Genomic DNA, 27,067 nt, shown 5'->3' with positions numbered 1-27,067 from the left:
AACAGGAGCTCAAAACAATACTGGAAACGCCCATGAGGAACGCTCATTTAGTACATTTCAATGGAGTCCATGCCCTAAGCAAGATTTTAATGAGTGACAAAGACATAGTCCTGTGAAATATTACCTGTAAAGAGATGAGGAAACTTGATAGGCAAAATCACAGCCTCTTTAAGAGCTTCTTTGGCACCTTCTAGACCCGCAATGTCACTCCAACCGACATCTGGCTTCTCCATAACAATGGCACCTGCACAATAATAATTCATATAAGATACAAGAAATTAATTCATCAGTTGCACTGGGATCACCCTCTTGAATATAGCTGTTCAAAAAGTAGTTCAATAATTACATTCCTCCTTTATCTGCATTAACATTTAAACAAGTGAGGTTCAGTATCATCAATAGCTCTGGATTTTGAGAGTTTATGATTCCCACTCTGTAGCGAAGCTGATATGGAATTGCTCTGCATACTTAATGAATTAAATTAAACAGAGGAATGGAAACAAAAAGACTGGCAGTTATATATTCCCTTTAAGGTAGTAGAGGGTCCCAAAGTGTTTCAGAGAACTATGAGGAGAATGAATGGTCCAAAGAAAGAGAAATTAAGAGTAAAATGGGTTTGCTAGAAAGGTGAACTTTAAAGGAGGTGTTAGCAATGAGAAGAGGAGAGGTGGAACATAGAACATAGAACAGTACAGCACAGAACAGGCCCTTCGGCCCTCAATGTTGTGCCGAGCCATGATCACCCTACTCAAACCCACATATTCACCCTATACCCGTAACCCAACAACCCCCCCCTTAACCTTACATTTATTAGGACACTACGGGCAATTTAGCATGGCCAATCCGCCTAACCCGCACATCTTTGGACTGTGGGAGGAAACCGGAGCACCCGGAGGAAACCCACGCACACAGGGGGAGGACGTGCAGACTCCACACAGACAGTGGCCCAGCCGGGAATCGAACCTGGGACCCTGGAGCTGTGAAGCATTTATGCTAACCACCATGCTACCCTGTGGAGTTGCTTAAGAATTTATGAGATTTACATGGCTGCCAATGGTGGAGCAAGAGGTGTATGAATCTTGAGGTTGGAGTGACAGGATGGCAGGGAGCAAAAAGATGTATAGGGCTGCAGAAAGTCACAGAAATATGAAAGAATGAGGTCTGGAAGGATTTAAAATCTAGGACATTAATTTCAAATTTGAGGCTTTGCAATTCAGGAGGTTGGGGCTGATGGGATAGTGGGACTTTGTGAAGAATGGGAGCAAGGAGGAGAGTTTGGACAAGTTTGGGTTTGGAGATTTAATGCTCCATGTGGTCGAGGCGAGCATAATCTTCTAGACTGTGGATGAGAAAGATATCAGCCATGATTGAAAAGCGGAGCAGACTTTATGGGCCGAGTGGCCTAATTCTGCACCTATGTCTTATGGTCTTATAATTGAGACTGGGTATGCTGCAGATGAAGATTTCAATGGCAGAAAGGTTAAAAAATAACGAGTTAAAAATGATCCAACTGATCTCCCATTGGTAATTTTTTGAAAAGAGTACTATTATGTTAAGCTCCGTTCACGAACAACTTCACCATGAACTTGCAGGATGCTGTGATATATTTTTTAAAATAAATTTTGAGTACCCAATTTATTTTTTCCAATTAAGGGGCAATTTAACTTGGTCAATCCACCTAACCAGCACATTTTTGGGTTGTGGGGTCGAAACCCACGCAAACACGGGGAGAATGTGCAAACTCCACAAGGACAGTGACCCAGAGACGGGATCGAACCTGGGACCTCAGCGCCGTGAGGCAGCAGTGCTAACCACTGCGCCATTGTGCTGCCCAGGATGCTGCGATATAGTGATATAATAGTCATACATGGATTAAGAATTGCCAAGCCAGAATATTTGACAAGCAAAGACAAATTTTTCTTTGAATTAATAGTTTAAAAAATATATAAAATAAGGAATCAAAACAAGATTTGCTCTATGTCCAATTTGAAAAATAATTTCTGTTTTTGTCTACGGTGATAAATTTGAGTGAGTAGAACGGTCAAAGTGAAATTTAAAAAGGGTAAAGAATTAAATCAACTGTGATCTGATCCTTTACTAAAGTTTTGAATTACCATCCGCAACCCAAGTGCGGTCTAAATTTTAAATATGTATTATGTATTAAATTCAACACAACGGTACACATTTTATTGAACACTCATTGTTACTACAGTATGTTATGCCCATGATAGGATGACACCTGTTAAATTTGAAACGACCCATGCGATACATAATTGTTGCTCATTTATTTTAAGGGCGCAACACCTGGTAGTTACACAACCTATCCAGTGTGTTTCCACATATCACTCATGTTTTCTGAACATTAGGGCAGCACGGTGGCGCAGTGGATTAGCCCTGCTGCCTCACGGCGCCGAGGTCCCAGGTTCGATCCCTGCTCTGGGTCACTGTCTGTGTGGAGTTTACACATTCTCCCCATGTTTGCGTGGGTTTCATCCTCACAACCCAAAGTGCAGGCTAGGTGGATTGGCCACTCCAAATTGCCCCTTAATTGGAAAAAATGAATTGGGCGCTCTAAATTTATATATTAAAAAAATGTTTTCTGAACATTTTTCTCATCTGCCCATTTTTTCCTCAGTAATTGAAATTTCAGTCAGAAATTGAACAAGTTTCGGTTAGGAGAGTGGATGATCCATGTGGTCTAAGCGAGCATAATCAAGACTGAGTACGGCACAGATAAAGATTTCAATGGCAGAAAGGTTAAAATGTAACAGGGGAGGCACGGTGGCACAGTGGTTAGCTCTGCTGCCTCATAGCTCCAGGGACCCGAGTTCAATTCCGGCATCGGGTGACTGCCTGTGTGGAGGTTGCACTTTCTTCTCGTGTCTGCGTGGGTTTCCTCCGTGCTCCGGTTTCTTCCCACAGCCCAAAGATGTGCAGGTTAGGTGGATTGGCCATGCTGAATTGCCCCTTAGTGTCCAGCAGGCTAGGTCGGGTTACCTCCTGGTTGAGGCATGGGCTTGGGTAGGGTGCTCTTCCAAGGGCTGGTGCAGATTTGATACGCCGAATGGCCTCCTTTTGCATTGTAAATTCAATGATTCTATGAAATAAGTCTTCAAACAGGTTAGCACGGTGGCACAGTGGTTAAGCACTGCTGCCTCACGGTGCCGAGGTCCCAGGTTCGACCCCGGCTCTGGGTCACTGTCTGTGTGGAGTTTGCACATTCTCCCGTGTTTGCTTAGGTTTCGACCCCACAACCCAAAGATGGGCAGTGTGGGTGGATTGGCCACGATAAATTGCCCTTTAATTGGAAAAAATGAATTGGGTACTCTAAATTTATTTTAAAAAAAAGAAATACTTCAAATGGAACACAAAAATTACATATTTTACAATAATGTGATCAAATTCAACGAGACTATTTTACATTGTGCTTTTAAATGCTTCAGTTATTTTAATTGAAGATCTCAGCCTGTCCCAAATGGTTTTGATATTTTTGCTCAATACTGTGACTAAAATTTGGATTATGCAGTCTAAGCATGTTGTGTGGCTCAAGTCAGACTGTGCAGAAGCCTTTAGGCACATGGTTAATGCTTCAATGGAAGTTCAGTCTGCCCCACCCATACAAAACAGAACAAAACCAGGAAGCCTGCAGGTTCAGTCCCTGGTCTGCACAGGTTTTAGCTGATCTCATTTAAGCCAATGGAAGGGCAGTCCAAGTGCCCTCCGTGAGGCTGGACTTGGAATAGTGGGAAAAGCAATAAAGATGAAGAAATAAAAGCAACTAGAGCTCCCATTCTTGACTGATGTCCAAGAAAACCTGGATAGCCATCAGATGTAATGCACATTACATGGTGAAACACTGGCTAATGGAGATATTTCCATCAATGTCCATGTTCAGGTTTAGATGTCTTGAGGTTTCTACATTCTCCACACCTGATAGAACATTGAACAAATTGCAGTTCTGACCCCATTTCCAACACCACTCTGCTGGACAAAATAATTATGTAGCCATATGATAAGCCAATTTATTTCCCCCTTCCTAAGTTGACCATGCATTTCCATAATATGCTATCCCAGGGGAATTTATTTCAAAAGCAGATCTTCTGTAGAATTGTCCAGCAAGTCAAAGATTATAATGATGTGTGGCGACAGATCACCTTAAAGGTTTGAAAGGATATTGGAGACTTTTTTTTTTTAATTTCCTCAGAAATTTGAACTAATCAACATAATTCCTAATTCACGGTCATCCAATAAGAACTTCAAAGGCAATGATTTACAGAATACAGAAACAAAATCACTCCAGAAATGGAAATAACGTATCCAATATCTGCAGATTTTTAACTAATCTTCCCATCGGATTCTAATCACCAGTTTAAACAATGAATTATTCAATTCATTTACACAATGTGTACATATTAAACACTGTAGCTGTTACATTTAACACTCAATTATTTCACAAGTTACCTTGTAGCTGACTCTGTAATTTTTTCTTCTCCGAATTGTCAGCCTCGCCATCACTCTCATTCCTGCATTAAAAATCCAACAAAATCTGCTGATAGCAAAAAACCTATGACTTATTTTATATTATGCAGTAAACAATATAATACATTTTAAAATAAATTACATATCAAATAAAAGGAGCAGTGCTTAAATAAAAAATTCCAGAAGTAAATGAGTTACTTGAGTGACCCAAGCTCAATTCCCCAATTTGTTGAGCCCATAATGTTAATGTATGCAGTAGGGAGGCACAAACCAGCAATCAATTGCCTTCCCAAGATGAGGGAGAAAGCAGGAAGTGTCAGGGCAATTCCTAATTCATACACTTGTAACAGCTAATTTAGAGTCAAAAGGCTGGTTATGTGTTGCTGATCAAGGCTAGAAAGTCATTAAGTTTAAAAAGAAAATTAAACTAAATTAATCATTTTGGCCCGAATCTACAATCTTCTGCCCAAATGAACCAAAAAACTTTATTTTGTGCCCAATTGATTCCTAATCACCAGTGCACAATCATGCAACTGAATACTAGCTTCCCCTAGATTTCCAATCTTTAATTATATGGCAATTATCTGCGTCCAGTGGCTCCTGGAAGAGCTTGACTGGTACCATCTCGCAATATAAAATTCAAACTCTGTGGTTAAGCATCTGATGCTACAGCTCTCCATGAATAATGTTCAATATGAGGTGTAATTTTGGCCTCCAGCATACCTCCATTCCATTACTGAACCACTTGATTTTACCTCAGAAATCACTCTTGTATTTCATCCTTTCTCACCAACTGATGCTGAAGTACTCATTCATGCCTTTTGTCACATTCAGATGACTTTTCTACAGTAATCTTCCAGATTTCTGGTTTCCATACCCTAAAAAACCTCTTGCTCATATACCATCATGGAGCTTGCCAATCTCCTTTGGTATTTGTTTGTTAGTGCAATCTTCTCCAAGTCTATGGACCTGCTTGTATTCACCTCTTTCTTCCTTCCACTTATGAGTCTTCCCTTTCTCTGCTCAGTGTCAAGACACTGCAGCCATTTCCTATGCCTGTAGCCACCGAAGTTGGCCATTCCCTCAATAGAAAATGGAGGAACGCAAAGCTTGCAGGGTAAAATGGACAAAGTTTGCAGCACAAGCAGGCTGCAACAAGCCACTGTGTATTCTGTCTGCTAAGAGAGCAAACAGCACCGAAACGAACATTCCGCATACTAATGAGGCAATCTCCGGGACAGTTAACATAGTAATGGAACGATCCCAGAGACAATGGACACAAATAGGGAAGTTATTGCAATAGTGTATGGGAAACCAGACACCCCGGCACCAGCGGGGTTCGAAGACAAAGCACCTGAAGGCCCGTCCAGTAGCCGAGGGACAGCCTCAGTATTGAGGGGATTCAAACAAATCGATTGGGAAGAGACCCAATCGATCCCCAGCAGATAGAGGGTCCACCCAAAAGGGCGCAAAGCCCTAGGACCTATAAAAGACAGGTCCCACACTTAGTTTGTTCTTCTTGACCAGCCCTCCTCTCTGACCAGCCTTTACCGAAGAAGACCTTGACCGAGAGAGAGAGGTTCAGACAGCAGCCGCCAGCAAGTAAGTGTCTCACAACGATCGCTACCAGAGATAGACACTCCTGACCCCTTTTAACCCGTACCAACCTGAAGTCTGCAGACCCAGTGCAGAGCAAGAGGCCTTGTCCCCTGATCGGCAGTTCCTTATTCAGATAAGTATTGGTCAATTTAGTGGTAGGAATAGTTTAGTCATCTTAGCGCGTGCATGAGTAGTTTATAATTGTATTATAATAAACTCATTTGTTTGAACTTACTAATTGGTGTATGGTTTTATTGCTTTGAATTTGACCTTGAAACTTGTGGCGGTATCTTAACGATACCTGGCGACTCCAAAGCTAACAAACGAAACAGAGCCACATTGAGTGTTAAGCACACTCACCCAGAACGAGCAACATGCCCCCACAATTGACATTCTTCCCCTAGTATTCTTTAAATAACTTCAGCTATTTTTTCTGCCTGCTGGCCTTCGTGACTCCTTTTTGTGTCGCACAATGCACAAAATAAATTTAAATAACTGCAGATGCTGTAAATCTGAAACCAAAACATCCTGGAAGCATTGCGAAAATCAAGAAGCATCTTTGGAAAGTATCTAAAAATAAGTCAACTCATGCCCTATGAAGGGGGGGGGGGGGGGGTTCAGCGATGAAATCTCTTAAAACGGAATCGTTAGCATGAGTAGTTTTACAGAAGTTGTTTTATTAAGGATTGAGATGAATTATAGGACTGAGTAATCATTATTAACCATTAACATGTATTTTTAGGACATAGCAGTAATAAGTACTCAAAAGGGATTTAGGATAGCTCACTTGACCAAACGGACATTACTTCTGACATCTTGTCTTTCTGTTGTTCTGTTTCTCACAATCAGCAAGCTGCTGGGATTGTAAGCAGCTGTCAGGATGATGATCAATCATACGCTGCTTGCGACTCTATTGGGTGAAGTTTAAACACTGCTTGTAATTCTATTGGATAAGTTTAAAAGAAGCAGTTTCAGGGATTGGATCGCATTCAACTGGGGTGGGCTATTGATTTTTGAACGTTGTATAATTACTGTGCTTAGCTCTTGTTTGGTAGAACAGGTCTTGGCTGATATCCAGTCTGTTCTCCGTGTACACGTAACAAGCTTGATTAAATAGCCATCTTGTCCAGGTTGTGGTGTTTTTGTTTCTCTCTGCACTGAGCGGAGCCACAGGGAATAACCCCACGCAGAAGAACTCAATACACAGGTCTCGAAACCGCTCCCACACCCTATTACATAATACTAAATCTAGTACAGTCTGTTCCTTAGCTATCTTGAATGCCATCATGAATTTGTCCTCGGTATTATTACTGAAAATTTGGTTTGCCCAATTGAAAAGAAGATTAAATTCACCCATGATTCCAGTATTACACTTATTACATGCACTGCTAATTTCCTGATTTATACCCAGCTTCTGATATGGGACTTGTAAACCTTTGCTTTCTGTGCCTCTATTTCTTAGCACACCAAAATGGATTCAATGTCTTGATTTTCTGAGCCAAGTTCCTTTTTCTTTACTGTCTTTATCCCATCCTTTATCAAGGCACCCTCTCCAGGTTGCTACAAAATATTAAATATCCTGGTATATTTATTTTCCAACCTTGTTCGCTCTGTGATAGCTCTTAGATTAAACTAATTTATTGCTATCTGTGCTATCATCTGTTTTATTGCAACAGCTTCATGCATTCAAATATAGTGACTTTATTTTTTCTTCTTTTCCTTGATCTCACCCTAATCACTAATGTCCCCTCACCATTTTCAACTTATTTGTCCTTCCTGGCTGACTCTGTTTATTTTATCTTCGGTACTGCAATCTTGAAATTACTCGCTGGTTTTGAATTTATCCTTTGCAAACCCCTCCCTCTTCATTAGTTTAAAGCCCTATCCACAGTTCTAGTTATTCAATTCACGGGGACACTGATTGCATCCCAATTTAGATGGAACCCATCCCAATAGAACAGCTCCCTGCCCCCAGTACTGCAGCCAGTGAATCATGAATTGAAACCCCTCTCCAAATCACAGTCAGTCACATACTTCGGAAAATGGTTGTTCTTATGGTAATTTGCATATCTTTCAGGTAGCAAACCACAGATTATGACCAGAGAGATTTTGCATTTTAATTTAAATCCTATGTTCAACTACATCATGGTTCCTACTTGGACAATGGCAACTGGATTCTCCGCCTCCCACTCCCAAGTCCTCTTCAGCCACAAGATGTTCTGTAGGGCAGCACGGTAGCATGGTGGTTAGCATAAATGCTTCACAGCTCCAGGGTCCCAGGTTCGATTCCCGGCTGGGTCACTGTCTGTGCGGAGTCTGCACGTCCTCCCCGTGTGTACGTAGGTTTCCTCCGGGTGCTCCGGTTTCCTCCCACAGTCCAAAGATGTGCGGGTTAGGTGGATTGGCCATGCTAAATTGCCCGTAGTGTCCTAAAATGTAAGGTTATGGGGGGGGGTTGTTGGGTTAGGGGTATAGGGTGGATATGTGGGTTTGAGTAGGGTGATCATTGCTCGGCACAACATCGAGGGCCGAAGGGCCTGTTCTGTGCTGTACTGTTCTGTTCTAACCATGGCACCAGGCAGGCACGGCACAACTTCCGGAACTCCCAACCATGGCTGCAAAGAACACCTAGCCTATTCTGACTTTGCAGTCTCCTATCACTCCCACTCTCATCTGGATGGTCTCCCATATCATCTTATTCTGTAAAACTGCAGAGAAACATTTCAGAACAGACAAGCCACTTTTATACATACCCTTTGTCATCACTTGTGTTTGACTCTTCAATTGGCTTTTTGACCTTTTGTTTTTTTTGCAGATGTTCTTTTAGTTTTTCAGCACGATCAAGGTATTCTGTACACTTTGCTCTGAGGCTCTCTTTTGCTTTCGCACCTTGAGCTTCATCTAACAATTAAAAACAATAATATTAACTTCCATCCACTAAAAGAACAGAGGGAAATTATGTGGTTTATTACCATCAAGAAAATCACTTTCCTCCACTATAATTATTAAAGGTCTTGCTTTTCACTGTTGATTCTTGAGCCCTATGAGCCTCTTTAGAGAAATCTGCATGTCATGACTTCAAGAATGTTCGCTTAGCAGAATAACACTCGTTACTAATCTTGAAGAAAAATTAAAACTATCTCCCCATATTTTTAAATACCTACTTATAGCTTAGAGCCTGAGGGGCACGAGAAAAAGCAAATTTTAAAAATGCACCAAATCGATGCAAGGTTGAACATTGTGTTCCATAAAATTTACAGCCCAAAAAAAGTCCTTTCAGTCCAATTGGTCCACGCCAATTGCACTTCACATGCAATGATTGCTCTGAACTTCTGTTTGATGCATACAACCAGCCTATTTCACTGTGTGGTCCCTTTAAGATTGACCTGTGGCCGCATACCTAAATGCAAAAAAAAGTGTTGTGCGTGGCCTGTTTTTCCCCTCCAGAGCATTTCAGATTGCTGAGCAACCACGGACCCATGTAGCTGAGGGAACACTGCATGTTAATATCGTCAAACTCTACTTCATCCATCTATTGACATAACATTCTATTCTTTCTCCATCATGTAATTATCCAGCTTCTTTTTGCATGGACCTATTCACATCAACACATCAACTGTGGTGGCAAGTTCAATATTCCAACCACACTGAGTGGAGATGTCTTGCCTAAAGGATATATTAGCAACTGTCTTAATGTCACCTCGGTTGATCTCACCAACAAGTGAGAACATTTTTTTTTTTTACATTTTTTTTTTATTTAGAGTATCCAATTACTTTTTTCCAATTAAGGGGCAATTTAACATGGCCAATGCACCTAATCTGCACATCTTTGGTTTGTGGGGGTGAAACACATGCACACATGGGAGAATGTGCAAACTCCACGCATGGACCCAAGGCCAGGATCGAACCAGGGTCCTCAGTGCCATAGGCAACAATGCTAATCACTGCGCCACCGTGCCTTCACCAACAAGTGCTGTATGTTTCCCATGTCAAACCCTTTGACATTCTTAAAGACCCCCATCAAGTTATACCTCAGCCATCTCTTTTCTAGAGAGCCCAGCCTGTAACGTATAATCATTCCTCAAAGGTATAACTCCTCATTCAGATATAATCCATGTGAATCAATTTTGCAACTACTCTACCATTTTAATAACACACAGCAGAATTGAACAGTACACCAAGAGCGGTTTAACCAAGGTTCTACACAATTTTAATCTAAACTATCAGGTTTTTCAATTCCTCTAGAAATTACCCCCAGTGCTTTTAACTATCTTAATCTGCATTGCTACTTTAGTAATTTGCATATCTATACTCTGATATCACTACATAGAACATAGAACATTACAGCGCAGTATAGGCCCTTCGGCCCACGATGTTGCGCCATCCTGTGAAACCCCTCTAAAGTCCCTCTACACTATTCCCTTATCGTCCATATGCCTATCCAATGACCATTTGAGTGCGTTTAGTGATGGCGAGTCCACTACTGTTGCAGGCAGGGCATTCCACGCCCTTACTACTCTCTGAATAAAGAACTTACCTCTGACATCTGTCCCATATCTATCTCCCCTCAATTTAAAGCTATGTCCCCTCGTGCTGGACATCACCATCCGAGGAAAAAGGCTCTCACTGTCCACCCTATCTAATCCTCTGATCATCTTGTATGCCTCAATTAAGCCACCTCTTAACCTTCTTCTCTCTAACGAAAACAGCCTCAAGTCCTTCAGCCTTTCCTCATATGATCTTCCCTCCATATCAGGCAACATTCTTGTAAATCTCCTCTGTACCCTTTCCAATGTTTCCACATCCTTCCTATAATGTGGAGACCAGAACTGCACACAATACTCCAAATGCGGCCGCAGCAGAGTTTTGTACAACTGCAACATGACCTCATGGCTCCGAAACTCAATTCCGCTACCAATAAAAGTTAACACACCGTACGCCTTCTTAACAACCCTCTCAACCTGGGTGCCAACTTTCAGGGATCTATGGACATGGACACCGAGATCTCTCTGCTCGTCCACACTACCAAGAATCTTACCATTAGCCCAGTACTCTGCCTTTCTGTTATTCCTTCCAAAATGAACCACCTCACACTTTTCTGCATTAAACTCCATTTGCCACCTGTCAGCCCAGCTCTGCAGCTTATCTATGTCCCTCTGTAACTTGTAACATCCTTCTGCACTGTCCACAACTCCACCGACTTTAGTCACCCATCCTTCTACACCCTCTGCAAATTTACTCACCCATCCTTCTACACCCACCTCCAGGTCATTTATAAAAATGACAAACAGCAACGGCCCCAAAACAGATTCTTGTGGCACACCACTAGTAACTGGACACCAGTCAGAGCATTTCCCATCAACCACCACTCTTTGTCTTCTATCAGCTAGCCAATTTCTGATCCAAACTGCTAAATCGCCCTGAATCCCAAGCCTCTGTATTTTCTGCAATAGCCTACCGTGGGGAACCTTATCAAACGCTTTACTGAAATCCATATACACGACATCAACTGCTTTACCCTCATCCACCTGTTTGGTCACCTTCTCGAAGAACTCAATGAGGTTTATGAGGCACGACCTACCCTTCACAAAACCATGTTGAATATCTCTAATCAAATTATTCCTTTCCAGATGATTATACATCCTATCTCTTATAAACCTTTCCAAGACTTTTCCTACAACAGAAGTAAGGCTCACTGGCCTATAGTTACCGGGGTTATCTCTACTCCCCTTCTTGTATAAGGGGACAACATTGCTATCCTCCAGTTCTCTGGCACTATTCCTGTAGACAAAGATGACTTAAAGATCAAAGCAAAAGGCTCAGCAATCTCCTCCCTAGCTTCCCAGAGAATCCGAGGATAAATCCCATCTGGCCCAGGGGACTTATCTATTTTCACACTTTCCAGAATCGCTAACACCTCCTCCTTATGAACCTCAAGCCCTTCTAGTATAGTAGCCTGTATCTCAGTAATCTCCTCGACAAATTTGTCTTTTCCTGTGTGAATACTGACGAAAAATACTCATTTAGCACCTCTCCTACCTCCTCGGACTCTACACACAACTTCCCACTACTGTCCTTGACTGGCCCTACTCTTACCTTAGTCATTCTTTTATTCCTGACATACCTATAGAAAGCTTTAGGGTTACCTTGATCCTACCTGCCAAAGGACTTCTCATGTCCCCTCCTAGCTCTTCTTAGCTCTCTCTTTAGATCCTTCCTAGCTAACTTGTAACTCTCAAGCGACCCAACTGAACCATCACGTCTCATCTTCACATAAGCCTCCTTCTTCCTCTTGACAAGTGATTCAACTGCTTTAGTAACCCATGGTTCCCTCACTCGACCACTTCCTCCCTGCCTAACAGGTATATACTTATCAAGGACACGCAGTAGCTGTTCCTTGAACATGCTCCACATTTTCATTGTGTCCATCCCCTGCAGTTTTCCTCTCCAGGCGATGCATCCTAAGTCTTGCCTCATCGTATCATAATTGCCTTTCCCCCAGCAATAACTCTTGTCCTGCGGTTTATCCCTTTCCATCGCTAAAGTAAACGTAATCGAATTGTGGTCACTATCACCAAAATGCTCACCTACCTCCAAATCTAACACCTGTCCTGGTTCATTACCCAGTACCAAATCCAATATGGCCTCTCCTCTTGTTGGCCTATCCACATACTGCATCAGGAAACCCTCCTGCACACATTGGACAAAAACGGATCCATCTAAAGTACTCGAACTATAGTGTTTCCAGTCAATATTTGGAAAGTTAAAGTCCCCCATAACAACTACCCTGTTATTTTCGCTCCTATCCAGAATCATCTTTGCAATCCTTTCCTCTACATCTCTGGAACTTTTCAGAGGCCTATAGAAAATCCTGAACAGGGTGACCTCTCCTTTCCTGTTTCTTAACTCAGCCCATACTACCTCAGTATTCGAGTCCTCATCAAATGTCCTCTCAGCCACCGTAATACTGTCCTTGACTAACAATGCCACTCTTCCCCCTCTCTTACCACCTTCCCTGAACCTACTGAAATATCTAAACCCCGGCACCTGCAACAACCATTCCTCGCCCTGCTCTATCCATGTCTCCGAAATGGCCACAACATCGAAGTCCAGGTACCCATGCCAAGCTCACCCACCTTATTCCGGATGCTCCTGGCATTGAAGTAGACCCACTTTAGACCACCTTCCTTCCTGCCGGTACACTCCTGCAACTTTGAAACCTTACTCATGACCTCACTACTCTCAGCTTCTTGTGTACTGGAGCTACAATTCAGGCTCCCAATACCCTGCTGAACTAGTTTAAATCCTCCCGAAGAGCATTAGCAAACCTCCCCACGAGGATATTAGTACCCCTCTGGTTCAGGTATAGACCATCCCGTTTGTAGAGGTCCCACCTACCCCAGAATGAGCCCCAATTGTCCAGGAATCTGAAACCCTCCCTCCTGCACCATCCCTGCAGCCACGTGTTCAACTGCTCTCTCTCCCTATTCCTCGACTCGCTAGCACGTGGCACGGGTAACAACCCAGAGATAATAACTCTGTTTGTTCTAGCTCTAAGTTTCCACCCTAGCTTCCTGAATTCCTGCCTTACATCCCTATCCCTTTTCCTACCTATGTCGTTGGTACCTATGTGGACCACGACTTGGGGCTGCTCCCCCTCCCCCTTAAGGATCCCGAAAACACGATCTGAGACATCGCGGACCCTGGCACCTGGGAGGCAACACACCAACCGCGAGTCTCTCTCGTTCCCACAGAATCTCCTATCTATCCCCCTAACTATGGAGTCTCCAATGACTAATGTTCTACTCCTTTCCCCCCTTCCCTTCTGAGCAACAGGGACAGACTCTGTGCCAGAGACCTGTACCCCATGGCTGACCCCTGGTAAGTCATCCCCCCCAACAGTATCCAAAGCGGTATACCTATTACTAAGGGGAACAACCACAGGGGTTCCCTGTACTGACTGCTTACCCCCAGCCCCTCTCACCGTCACCCATCTATCTTTATTCTTTGGCGTAACTACCTCCCTGAAGCTTCTATCTATGATCCCCTTCTGCCTCCCGAATGATCCAAAGTTCATCCAGCTCCAGCTCCCTAACACGGTTTTTGAGGAGCTGGAGTTGGGTGCACTTCCCACAGATGAAATCAGCAGGGACACTGACGGCGTCCCTCACCTCAAACATTCTGCAGGAGGAGCATTGTACTGCCTTCCCTGACATCACCTCTAGATTTTAAAAAAACAAGAAAAAAAATGCGGCCTCCTTATTACTGCCTACCAAACAGACAAGTATGAGTTGATCTATTTAAGGTCCCGAATTTTGCAGTAGTAATAGCTGTGAAACTATTACTCCTCTGAAACTGACAAAACTACCTGGAGTCCCTGCATGTGGTGGTAAATGTGTAAAGTTAAGTCATTGTCAAGAATTCTATTTGCCCTTGTATGCTATCATTCTTGCTGTAAAACCCTGGAAAAAGTTACACTTTCTAGAAATATACTAACATCATAATTGCTTTTGAAAAACTTGCTGCCCTGAAAAACTAATTTTATATTTATGGAATGTTAAATCTATTATGATTTTAAAATTTACATGTTAAAATAAATTATTTTTTAAGCTTATAATATTTCACCTTCTACCTTGCTGCAAACATTTAATTCACTCTCTGTGTAATTTAAAGTGAGGGACAATCTGTGCATTTCAATTCCTGGTTTGCTTTCCAGGAGATGAATTCAACATGACTGGCTGGTTAGACTGCTCTTGACAACACCTTCACTTGGTGCCAGATTCATCCTTATGCTGGGAAGTTAGAAATTCACACTAGACGTTGTTAAATCTTTGTGGGTAGCTTTCATCTCGACTAGTGGGTCCCAATATCAATGTGGTGGAATTGCGGAAAGTGATGAGGACTGTCAGAGGATGCAGCAGAATATAGATCGGTTGGAGACTTGGGCGGAGGGATGGCAGATTGGGTTTAATCCAGACAAATGTGAGGTCCAGTAGAGGTAGGAAATATACAGTAAATGGCAGAACCCTCAAGAGTGTTGACAGGCAGAGGTATCTGGGTGTACAGGTCCACAGGTCAGTGAAAGTGGCAACACAGGTGGACAAGGTAGTCAAGAAGACATACGGCATGCTTGCCTTCATAGGCCAGGGCACCAAGTATACAAATTGGCAATTCATGCTACAATTGTATAGAACCTTAGTTAGGCCATACTTGGAATATAGTGTTCAAGTCTGGTTGCCACACTACCAGAAGGATGTGGAGGTTTTTGGAGAGGGTACAGAAGAGGTTTACCAGGATGTTACCTGGTGTGAAGGGATTTAATTATGAGGAGAGACTGGATAAATTCTGTTTGTTCTCACTGGAATGACGGAGGTTGAGGGCCAACCTGATAGAAGTCTGCAAAATTATGAGGGGCATGGACAGAGTGGGTAATCAGAAGCTTTTTCCCCAAGTTGGAAGAGTCAATTACCAGGGAACGTAGGTTTAAGGTGCGAGGGGCAAAGTTTAGAGGAGATGGGTGAGTGATGGTTTTTACAGAGGATCGTGGGTGCCTGGAACTCGCTGCCAGAGGTGGTGGAAGCAGGTACGATAGTGTTCCAGGGGCGTCTTGACAAATACATGAATAGACCCCGGAGGTGTAGAAGGTTTTCGGTTAGACGGACAACATGGTCGGCGCATGACCTGGGCATCCTATACTGTACTTGGAGAGAATGACTCAACATATTTTTACAAAAATACAAGCTTTTGAACAAGTTTTCTGAACACATTACCTTTTTCAATTTATGTGCAATGTATTTTCTTTGAGGTCAGCATCAAAGATGGATAACTCCTCAGACCTTCTGACCTGGATAGGTCTTTGCTTGCTTATGCAATATCTGGTTAGATGCAGCAAGTCTAGGGTTTGAACAGAGAACCCTTTTTGTTGAACTTCCGTTTAATGGATAGTGATCTGTCAGTATGTGGCTTCCTAATCCTCAGAGTAGTGGAAGAATCACCAAGGTGGTGTCAAGCATGTGACATATTCCAAACTTATGCCTTGGAGGTGGTGGACAGACTTTGGCATGAGTTGGGTAAGGTGGCGAGTTACTCTTCACTAAATTCCCAGTTTCTGACCTGCTCTTATAGCCACAGTATTTATATAGTTAGTCCAGTTAAGTTTCTGAACAATGATAGCTGCCAGGACGTTGATATTTCATTCATTTCAATTTCACCTATTCTCAACTCATGCTTGGTATGCATTGTCTATCAGCTAACATATTCTTATATATTCCTTCCCATCTCTACCAATCACATTGAAAAATATTTCCAATGCTGTTCTGTTCAGTTTTTTTCTCGTTTACTTCCCTAATTTTCTCATAGTTAGTCCCTTTTTAATCTAGTCTTTGTCTTATGTAATTGAGTAATTATGTTTAACCTCATTACATTGTGATCCACAAGGCTAAAACCTTCTCCTCTGCTTACATCTCTTACTGGCTCTGGCTCATTTCCCATTACTAAATCCAGCAGAAAATTATTCCTCATCTCTCTAAGGAGCCAAGTCACACTATTTTGAAAAAACATTCATTTCACTCACTAAATTAATATGGTTCTATTTTATAGAAAATCCTTGCCAGCCAAGCTGCTCTCAAGATGGAGATAATAATAACTGCAACCTGAGGGCAAGGGTGTCAAATTTATTAGTTGGCTTAAGGTCAGTTGCCAGGATGATCTGTTGAAAAATAGGTCTTCCTGGAGGTTGGCCTTACCAAAACCAGGCAGGTTTATCTTCAGATGACAACATTCTTGTATAGTGTAAAAGCAGAATTAATAATAAAAGAGCACATTCATTCCCCCATAGAATTGCATATTTTGGCTTTCATACATTAGTATAAAGGGGACAATCTGTTCCACTTCATTCATCCAACTGGAAAGATCTTTATACGGAGCAAATCTGTAGAAGTGGCACCCATCAACAATGGACTTAATGGTCCATTGTTCCTTACAAACCAAGGAGGCATTTTGTGCTTGCTTTTCTTTTGAAACATGTTTGTACTTTTGCTTTGGAAATTCATATATAATGGGGGGGGAGAAATCATGTGGGGAAAAACTGCAGCAAAATGTAATGAGATCCTCCATTTAAATTGCTTACATTTAACAACATGCAAAAAGTATTGCACTGCACATTGGTATAACCGTAGGGCTTCTTCATAGTTTCCAGCCTTATCTTCTTGCGCTGCTTTGCTTGCGAGATCGATACCTTTCTATAAAGAAAACAAAGTTTAAAAATTAGCAGCGTACTCAAAGGTTTTATCTTTAGATGATAGTTAAAATTAATTAAGCTCCAAAGATTAAAAGATCAAGAATCCAGGATTTTGATGAGGAATTACTATAAATAATAAAACTATATCCAAACCACTAGACATGCAACTTTAAATTTCGTCGCTAGTTCATGATGGGCAAGATCATTCAACCCACCTTGTTTGTCCCATTCACAATCACCCCCCTTGGGGATCCTATACTGTACTCGGAGAGAATGACTCAACATATTTTTATAAAAATACAAGCTTTTGAACTAGTTTACTGAACTCATTACCTTTTTAAACTTATGCACAATGTATTTTCTTTGGGGTCAGCATCAAAGATAGATGACACCTCAGACCTTTGGCCTGGAATGGTCTTTGCTTTGCTTATGCGATATCTAGTTAGATGCAGCAAGTCTAGGGTTTGAACAGAGAACCCTTTTTGTTGAACTTCTGTTTAATGGATAATGATCTGTCAGTATGTGGTTTCCTAATCCTCAGAATAGTGGAAGAACCACCAAATCGGACTGGCATATGAACACTGAAATGTCACAAAGGATGCCACTTCTGACTTTGACCAAATTAGTCTCAATGCTGTGTCCACACAGAAGGAACCATTGATGACATTCCTGAACACTGGGATAAAGGGAAATGATTGAATTATGTACGGAAGGGATCAAGAGAGTGAAATGAATGCTATATTACTTAGGTGAGAAAGGGTGAAAAGTTATAGAACAATATGGGTATGAGGAGGCTACTCAGGCTTGAACATGATAGACTTAATCACTTCATTTAAGGCTAACACTAATGTACTACCACAGCTGGGGCTGGGACAGGGGCTGGTTTAGCTCACAAGGCTAAATCGCTGGCTTTTAAAGCAGACCAAGCGGGTCAGCAGCACGGTTCGATTCCCGTACCAGCCTCCCCGGACAGGCGCCGGAATGTGGCGACTAGAGGCTTTTCACAGTAACTTCATTGAAGCCTACTCGTGACAATAAGCGATTTTCATTTTCATTTTCAGCTGGAATTCCATTACTAAACATATTGTTCACTTGTGTGAGAAAAATCATCCCGACATCAGGCCTAACCTCAGCTCTCTTGCTCCACTATCATGGTGTGATTTGTAGCAATTTTCTGATTAATCTTTTATTATAGAAATCTCTCAAAACCCTTCTTGGCAGCCACCTTTCTAGGTCAAAATTATTACTTTCCACTTTGCATAACTCAGTTCTCGATTGCAGGATCAACCTCAATGTTCTGTGCAATAACTCCAGAGGTTAAATGTCTCTCTTGGGACACCATGACCAAAGTTGTCCATAGTATAAAATAGAATAGAGCTTCCATGTCCATGCAAAAGTGGAAATTTGCTTTGGCTTCACCTCCAATACAACATATAATCATAGTCATTAGTTAAAAATAGTAATTTTTTCATGTATACCCATTAATACATTTGTGCAGATATAACATATCCATACTATACAAACATAACACATTGCACTCTGCCATTAAAGCACTTACTGCAGGGAAAATGTGAAAAAACAGCAAGTTAAATTTACATAATGTAATTTAGTAAACTTTACTGGGAACAAAAGACCTTTTGAACAGATTTTTCCTAGCAATAGGCATTCTAAAGCTCTGGCTCGAAGGGAGCCTTTCAAATTAATATAAAGAGTGAGAGAGATCACCGTGTTATCGGGAAGGAGCAGGAGAGAGGGAATAATAGGAAAATTGGCCTCCATGTGACTATGAAAATTTGCAGCTGATGGAGCTGGGAAGGGAGGGACTGTTGTGATTGGCAGCAATTGGCGAGAGCGGCTGACATTTCGACCTTTGCCTCCTTGGTAGCCCGGAGACGGATCTTATTGGCGTGGAGGGACATGGAGCCCCCGAAATAGGGGGTATAGGTTAGCGACATGGCCGGGTTTCTCAGGCTTGAGAAGATCAAGTTCGCCTTAGAGGATCAGTGTTAGGGTTCGCCCGAAGGTGGCAGATGTTTATTGACTCCTTTGGAGAAAATTAAGCTGTCAGCAGATATGATTTGGGGGGGGGGGGGGGGGGGGGGGGGGAGTTTAGGCGGGTTAAATGGGAGGTTGGGGGTGTACTATTTACTGTTATGTTTGCTTTCAAAATTGTTGTTGTTGTTGAAAACTTACAAATGCCGTAATAAAAAGTTAAACTGATAAAAGTAAGCCCGAACATGAATCGGATCAAGCAATTTACCAGCATAGGCACTAGGGAGCAAATGGCCTCCTTCTGTATCATAAAGTTTCTATGATTATTTCAAGTTTTGATTGATTCTGGGATTGGTTTGGTAGTTTAGGAACTTGTATGAACTTTTAAGAAACAATATTTGCTGCATTTTAGGAATTCTCAAAATGGTCTTAAGAATTTAAACCAGAAGTCTAAATTTTCATTGCAGGCATAATTCTAATGACATGCTGTGCTGATGCAGCAGAGACTTGTGAATTCTGGACTTTATCAAAATAAATACAAGAAACTAAAAACATGGGTGGGAGGAATGTACGAGTGTGTGTGTGTGTGAGAGAAAGAGAAATGGAAAACTGGGTGTTGACTCACTATCGCCCGTTTTTTTTTACTCTTGCAAAGTCTGGGAATGAAATCCCTATTTGCTACAACGATATTGCTTAAGGAAAGGCTTTACAAATTTCTACTCCATCCAAGGTTAAACCCAGATAAGCTGTAAATTCACAGAATTTGTCTGACAGCTTCTGGGGAAAGGAGCAACAATCCAATTCTTGAGTTAAGGCTGTACTGAATTTTTGTCCTGTGCATCAATTTTCTTTGAAAAAATTCAGGTCAACAATTCAATCTTCATTATCCTGAGCTGCTGGCAGATGTCTGATTGACATTAGTATAAAAGGGGCAGATTCCCCTTTGGGGGATATTATGGATCGGCTCCAGACAAGTCTTCACAGTTTTCATAGTATTTACAATGCAGGAGGCCATTCGGCCCAACGAGTCTGCAACGGCTCTGAAAGAGGACCCTACATAAGCCCACGCCTCCACCCTATCCCCGTAACCCCACCGCATGTTTTGGACACTAAGGACAATTTATCATGGCCAATCCACTTAACCTGCACGTCTTTGGACTGTGGCAGGAAACCCACGCAACACGGGGAGAACGTGCAGACACAGACAGTGACCCAAGCTGGGAATCGAACCTGGAGCTGCGAAGCAACTGTGCTAACCACTGTGCTGTCCCAAAATGGTAAGACTGTCTTAACTGAGTTGATTTGTTTTGTAAATGCAGTTATTTCTTTGTCACCACTTTCCAAACATTGATTGTTCTGTGATTAATTACCTCACTTGGTTAAGCTCATTTGACTCGATGGCTGGTTCGTGACATCGAGCAAGGCCAGCAGCAAGGGTTCAATTCCCATATCAGCTGAAGTTATTCATGAAGGCCCGCCTTTTCAACCTTGCCTCTTGTCTGAGGTGCGGTGATCCTCAGGTTAAATAACCAACAGTCAGCTCTCCCCCCTCAAAGGGGAAAGCAGCCTATGGTCATCTGGGACTACAGTGACTTTACTTACTTTCATTCGAGAATCAGAATTGTGCCTCAATCACAAATTCACTGCCTACTGCATGCAGTTGCAATGAAAGAACGACATAACCTACATTTATACAACACCCTTCACAATATCCCAAATTGGTCTCTAGTATAATGTAGGAATGTTATCAAATTGCAGAACAGGCTCGAGGGCCCAAATGGCTTACTCCTGCAGCACGGCGACACAGTGGCTAGCACAGCTGCCTCAGTGCCAGGGACCCAGGTTCTGTTCCAACCTCGGATGACTGCCTGTGTGGAGTTTGCACTTTCTCCCCATGTCTGTGTTGGTTTCCTCCAGGTGCTCGAGTTTCCTCCCACACTCCAAAGATGCGCAGATTTGGGAGGTTGGCCATGCTAAATTGGCCCTAGGTGGAGTTACGGGGATAGTGTGGGGCTTGTGCCAAGGTGGGGTTCTCTTTCAGAGGGACGGTGTAGACACGACAGGCTGAATGGCTTCCTTCTGCATATCAGGATTCTGTTCTATGATTCTAATATGCATGTCCGCATGTCATTCAGGATAGTTAAGATTGGGTGGGTTAAATAGTCATTGCCATTCATAATTACCTTGCAAAAAAAAGTGCAATCATCACTGGAGTTCTGTTTATTTTGTTGCTAATAGAAGTTTACTGTGAGCAGGCTTTGTGGAGTGAAATTGCCAGGACAGCCGTGTGCAATGAGTTCATAGTGACCAGTTTTACATTGCACTGTTCTCAAGAGTCATTTCCACTGAATTCAACCTTGTACTTATTTATTACTCAATTCTACCTTGATGATTGAGTTTTTTGAGCTATTGAAACATAAAACTGTGCTGCATTATAGACATTGAAAATATATTGTAGTGAGAAGCAGCAATCAGAATGACCTGCTGATCACAAAAACACAGATACAATTGTGAGCCATTCAGTTTTTGTCCTCTGGCCTCTCAAAAGTTCTGTCACACAGACACCAAAGAGTGCTGGTGCTTCTCACTGATGGTAAAGACTTCTGTTGTTCAATCATTCCACTTTGCTGCTCAGGAGTCATTTGACCTTTCTAACCTGTGAGATTCCTTATAAAATAGAATCTAATTATACCTTTTCTAAGAACTAATTATATGAATAATACCACGCAGTCAGGCACAGAATGGAAAAAAATCTTGCGCCGTCTTCCTGGGTTGCAAGTATTATATTCTTCCCCCAAATATGAATTTACTGTCACCGTGTCCATATGGTGTATTATTGTGCAGAACATGGTAACAAGGGCTGAGGCAATCACTGAAATCAGTGGTATCTGCACACTGTTATAAATAATGGGGTATTTTTTCAAATTAACAATATTGCACAATGGTGTTAACGTAAAATTTGAATGCTCTGGTTTGTTTAACAGTGTCACTGGGATCCCTGTAGGGTGAAGAAAAAGTAACACTGTATTATATCATTTCTACTCTTCATATTAATTTTTCTGTTTGTTTTTTTTTATAAATTTAGAGTACCCAATTCATTTTTTCCAATTAAGGGGCAATTAAACGTGGCCAATCCACCTACCCTGCACATCTTTGGGTTGTGGGGGTGAAACCCACCCAACACGGGGCACACGGACAGTGACTCAGAGCCGGGATCGAACCTGGGACCTCGGCACCGTGAGACAGCAGTGCTATCCACTGAGCCACCGTGCTGCCCCATACTCTTCATATTAATGACCTGTATTGCATGTATACACAACCAGGTACCAACAATGGACATCATCATTTCACGAGAACTTTCCTGTAATTGCTTAATGAAGTGATTGGAAAATTTTGAAAGGGGGAAAAATATTTGGCATGTGTGATGAACGTAGAAATTTAAGATATATTTGTATTATCGGCATTCGGTGCAGTATGTGTTGAAAGCCTGGGTTAGTAGAATTTTTAAAGAATCCTGGGTTGAAAGAGTTTGGGAACAAGGGGTGCAATTGAAACATCATAAAAAGCTTGGGCTAATGGAGTGTTGTTTGGATTAAGGGAATTCCCTGTGGAGTTAATTAGATTTCAGCTTGGTAAAATAATGTAATTACTGGGAGGAGCCACGGTATTGGGCATTTGCAGGAAAGCTATTTTCCTGGAGTGTTAGTTGGAGATTTCAGCAGAAGTCTGGAGATGCTATGTCTGTAGATAGATTAGGAGTTTCTGTCCAGGCAGTTCAGAAGAGTGTGATTAGAGAGTGTGCTGAAACAAGCTGGAGCAGCTTCTGAAGTAATACAGCCAAGGTTTCTACATGGTTCTGACAGGATTCAGATCTTTTCTTTAACAGTCTCAAAGACATCTCTATAAATCAAGTATCCCTGAGTGCTAACTCTCTAACAGTGATGTAGAGATGCTGGCGTTGGACTGGAGTGGGCACAGTAAGCAGTCTTACAACACCAGGTTAATGTCCAACAGGCGTGTTTTGAATCACTAGCTTTTGGAGCGCAGCTCCTTCCTCAGGTTCCTTCCTCACTTTAACAGTAGATTGAGAACTGAGTTTTTTTTGTTGTTTGAGTGGAAATAAAGATAGCAGTTAAGAGTTACTGTATTGACCATATTGATTAGCATTTTAAAGGGTAATTGTGAACTATTTTCTGATGTTGAATACATTTTAATATTGTTAGTAATAACGTTTGTTTTAAAATATCATATCCCTATTTCTTTAAGAAGTCACTCCTGAAGCGAGATACCCTTTCCTCACAGGTCTTATAAAATTAAAATATTCGGGTTTCTGTCCAATATCCTAGTCACAGGGCGGGGTGCAGGAATGATGGGCCCAGGATGAGGAGACACACAACGGCCCACGAACTCTCTCCCGGACTCTGTTGGTACCGAGAACTATTTGTGTTTCAACCAATCACCCATTGTCAGCTATGCAAATAAATGGAGGCTCACTAAAGCCGTGTTTTTCTTATGAATGCTGCCATTTCGTCCAAAGCCTTCCCTTCTTAAATGTCACCGTTTGAGAGAAAAGTAACTCAGCCATTCGGTTTCGCACAGCTTTCTTGGATGATTTGCAATCTCTGCCGGCAGTGTTCGGGTTTGAAGGGAGGGGCTAGCGGTTTGTCTGGACTTTCTTCACCTTTCCCTCTTCCTGTTACCCTGCCCTTTAACAGTCACGTCATGTGCCTAATTAGAGCCGGAGCCTGTCCTCCCCGCTTTCTCCCTGCTCAGACCACAACACCGACTGTTTGAGCCTGCATTTCAATCACACTCTCTAGAACGCTGACAGCAGATTCCTGGACCTGCGCCCGGCAATGACCACCCCCTCCCCCGCCACTCAGGATCGGGGGGGGGGGGGGGGGGGAGCCGGGCGAGGAGAAGCTCAGCCCCGCGTCCATCGGCCTCAGCAGCAGTTTTTACCTGCAAGTTATTACTGTGGGCGGCCATTTGCCCTGTGATGGGCTGTCGAGCGGGAGGTGGAAGGCAATCCCGAGGCCCCGCTTCCAAACTGCTTTTCCTCACCGACACCTCTTCCGCCTCTAGCGGCAACGCAAAACACACCTCACTTCCGCCGTGATGGTGACGCACTTCCGTCAGCGAGCCCCGCCCGCCCGCAGCCGGCACTCTTGCGCATGTGTGGACTCCCTTCCTCTACAGGGCAGAGCCGGCACTCTGCGCATGTGCGGACTCCCTCCCTCTGCAGGTGCAGCATCTCCTCTGGGAGAGTGACAGGGCTGAGCTGGAAAGAGACGATGTGGGGCAAGGTACCGCCTGTAGCTAGATTGGGCTTTCAGCAGAACTGGAGGTCGAGATTTAATAGATTTTTAAGCAAATACATTTGCAGATAAAAGGATGAGGTTAGGGAAAAATAAAAGGAAGATTTGCAATTATTTCACGTTCTTCATGACCACCGGACATCTCAAAGCAACTTACAGTCAACAAAGTGCGTTTTAAGTGTAGTCACTGGTGTAATGTAGTACACGTGCCAACTAATTTGCGCACAACATACTCCCACACAGCAATGTGACAATGAGCAGATCATCTGATTGTGATGTTAATTCAGGGCTAGATATTGGCCAGCATCTGGATTGCTTTGCTCTTTTAAAAATAGTTCTATGATATCTGCCTGAGAGGGAATACAAGGTCTCATCTAAAATATGGCGCCTCCAACAGTGCAGCACTCCCTCAGTTCTGCACTAGAGTGTCAGTCTAGATTTTTTTCCGCTCAAGTCTTGGAATGCACCTTCAAACCTGAACCTTCTCAGATCGTCTGGGATAGTAGTATTGTCGTATTATGATGTTGATCTCCGTGAAGAGAATGTCAACCACTACTCCAACCTATCCACATAACTGATCCCTCAAACAATTCTCGTGAATCGTTTCTGCACCCTTTCTAATGCCTTCACTTCTAAAGTGTGGTGCCCAGAACTCGACATAATACAGTACTCCAGTTGAGGATGAACCAGCGTTTATACAAGCTTACCAATAACTTCCTTATTTGTGTACTCTCTGTCCCTGTTGATGAAGCCCAGGAACCTGTATGCTTTATTAATCACTTTCTCAACTTGCCCTGCCACTTTCAATGATTTGTGCGTATAAATTCACAGGTTCCTCTGCTCCTGAACCCTCTTTAGAATTGGACCCTTTAATTTATTATGTTCTCCTTCTCCTCGTTATTCCTATCATAATGAATCACTTAATATTTCTTTGCATTAAATTTATTTCTGCATTTATTTATGCTATCTCCTCTTGAAGTGTATCACCATCCTCAGGGTACACAATACTTCCAGGTTTTGTGTCATCATGGGCTGTAACTTTACTAATAAGCTTGTTATGCGGCATTTTATCAAACTCGCTTTGGAAGTCCATTTACACTACATTTTAAATAAGAGTGTAACCTTTTGCAATTCTCCAGTCCTCTGGCTGCAACCATGTAACTAGGAAGGATTGGAAGATTCTGGCTCGCGCCTCCATAGTCTCCTTCCTCATTTCTCTTAGCAGCTTTGGATGCATCTCATCAAGTCCTGGTGCCTTGTCAACATTTAGTAAAGACGGCCTGTCGAATACTTCCTCTTTATCAATATTTAGCCCAACTCATTTTCCATGACCTCCTCTTTCATTATGACTTGGGCAACATCTTCCTTATTCAAAAGCAGATGACAAGTACTCATTCTTCCATGTGTATATCCCGTTTTAGGCCCCTAATCATCCCCACTCCTTTTACCATTCTTTTACAATGTGTATGCCTACAGAAGACCTTTAAACTCCCTTTTATGTCAGCTAGGTGTCATTTCTGTTCTCTCTCTTTGCTTCTCTTTGGTTTTTCCCCTCTGAACCTCCCACATTCAGCCTGGTTCTCAATTGTATTATTCACTCACCAGGGTCTGGTTTAGCACAAGGCTAAATCGCTGGCTTTGAAAGCAGACCAAGGCAGGCCAGCAGCACAGTTCAATTCCCGTACCAGCCTCCCCGAACAGGCACCGGAAAGTGGCGTAGGGGCTTTTCATGGTAACTTCATTTGAAGGCTACTTGTGACAATAAGCGACTTTCATTTCACTTGATATCGGTCACACGGATGCATTTTCTGCTTCATCTTACTTTCTAACTCTTTTGTCATCTAGGGAGCTCTCTGGGTTTGTTTGTGTTAGCTTTCCCCGCTCTTGGGAATGCATCTTGACTCTATCTGAACTATCGCCTTTTTAAAGGCAGCCCATTGTTTAATTACAATTTTGCCTGTCAATCTTTGATTCCAATTGATCTGTATTGTACCAGTCCAAATTTTGGGTGACTTTCAAGGACAAGGAACATTATTTTACGATGCCGGACAAAGGCAAACGACTTTGTCAAGGAGCATGCGGGGGCGGCTAATGGTGGGAACTTTTCTTGTTTTTGTCTCGATTATGTATATGTTTTGTAAGTGTTATGTTGATTTTGTTGCACATGTTGGTCTTTTGTTTTGGTTGGTGGGGGAATATTTCTGAGTTTCGGGAGAAGTGGTTCTGGTAGGGGGGCCTGGGTAGCGGATTTCCGAAGGATGAGGGTGGGGGAAGCAAAGTAGGTGGGGGGGGGGGGGGGGTTTGGGTGGAGTTCTACATGTAGATCTCCACGTGGGATTGCCATGCCAGCAGAAATTGCTGGTACATAGAAGCAGTGTGGGGGAGTGAGCTGCAGCGGGTAGCCAGCGAGGGTGGGTGAAGGGTGGGGGAGTGGTTAGGT

At 42.6% G+C, this 27,067-nt stretch overlaps 1 protein-coding gene across 1 annotated transcript in view; it reads right to left on the bottom strand.

Annotated features, from left to right (window-relative positions):
* Positions 1–24,461, bottom strand: part of LOC119966046 (vacuolar protein sorting-associated protein 4B-like) — a 43,157-nt gene extending 18,696 nt beyond the window's left edge. The window contains exons 1-5 of the mRNA XM_038797207.1: positions 24,272–24,461; positions 17,207–17,318; positions 8,832–8,979; positions 4,462–4,523; positions 125–244 (exon numbers count right to left, since the gene is read on the bottom strand). Coding sequence (XP_038653135.1) covers positions 125–244; positions 4,462–4,523; positions 8,832–8,979; positions 17,207–17,318; positions 24,272–24,298 — 469 coding nt within the window. The 5' untranslated portion in view covers positions 24,299–24,461. The remainder of the gene's footprint in view (positions 1–124; positions 245–4,461; positions 4,524–8,831; positions 8,980–17,206; positions 17,319–24,271) is intronic.
* Positions 24,462–27,067: the final 2,606 nt, after the last annotated feature.

This window comes from Scyliorhinus canicula, chromosome 5, assembly GCF_902713615.1.
Source record: "Scyliorhinus canicula chromosome 5, sScyCan1.1, whole genome shotgun sequence".
Taxonomy (NCBI): domain Eukaryota; kingdom Metazoa; phylum Chordata; class Chondrichthyes; order Carcharhiniformes; family Scyliorhinidae; genus Scyliorhinus; species Scyliorhinus canicula.
This window is presented reverse-complemented; position numbering and strand designations above follow the sequence as displayed.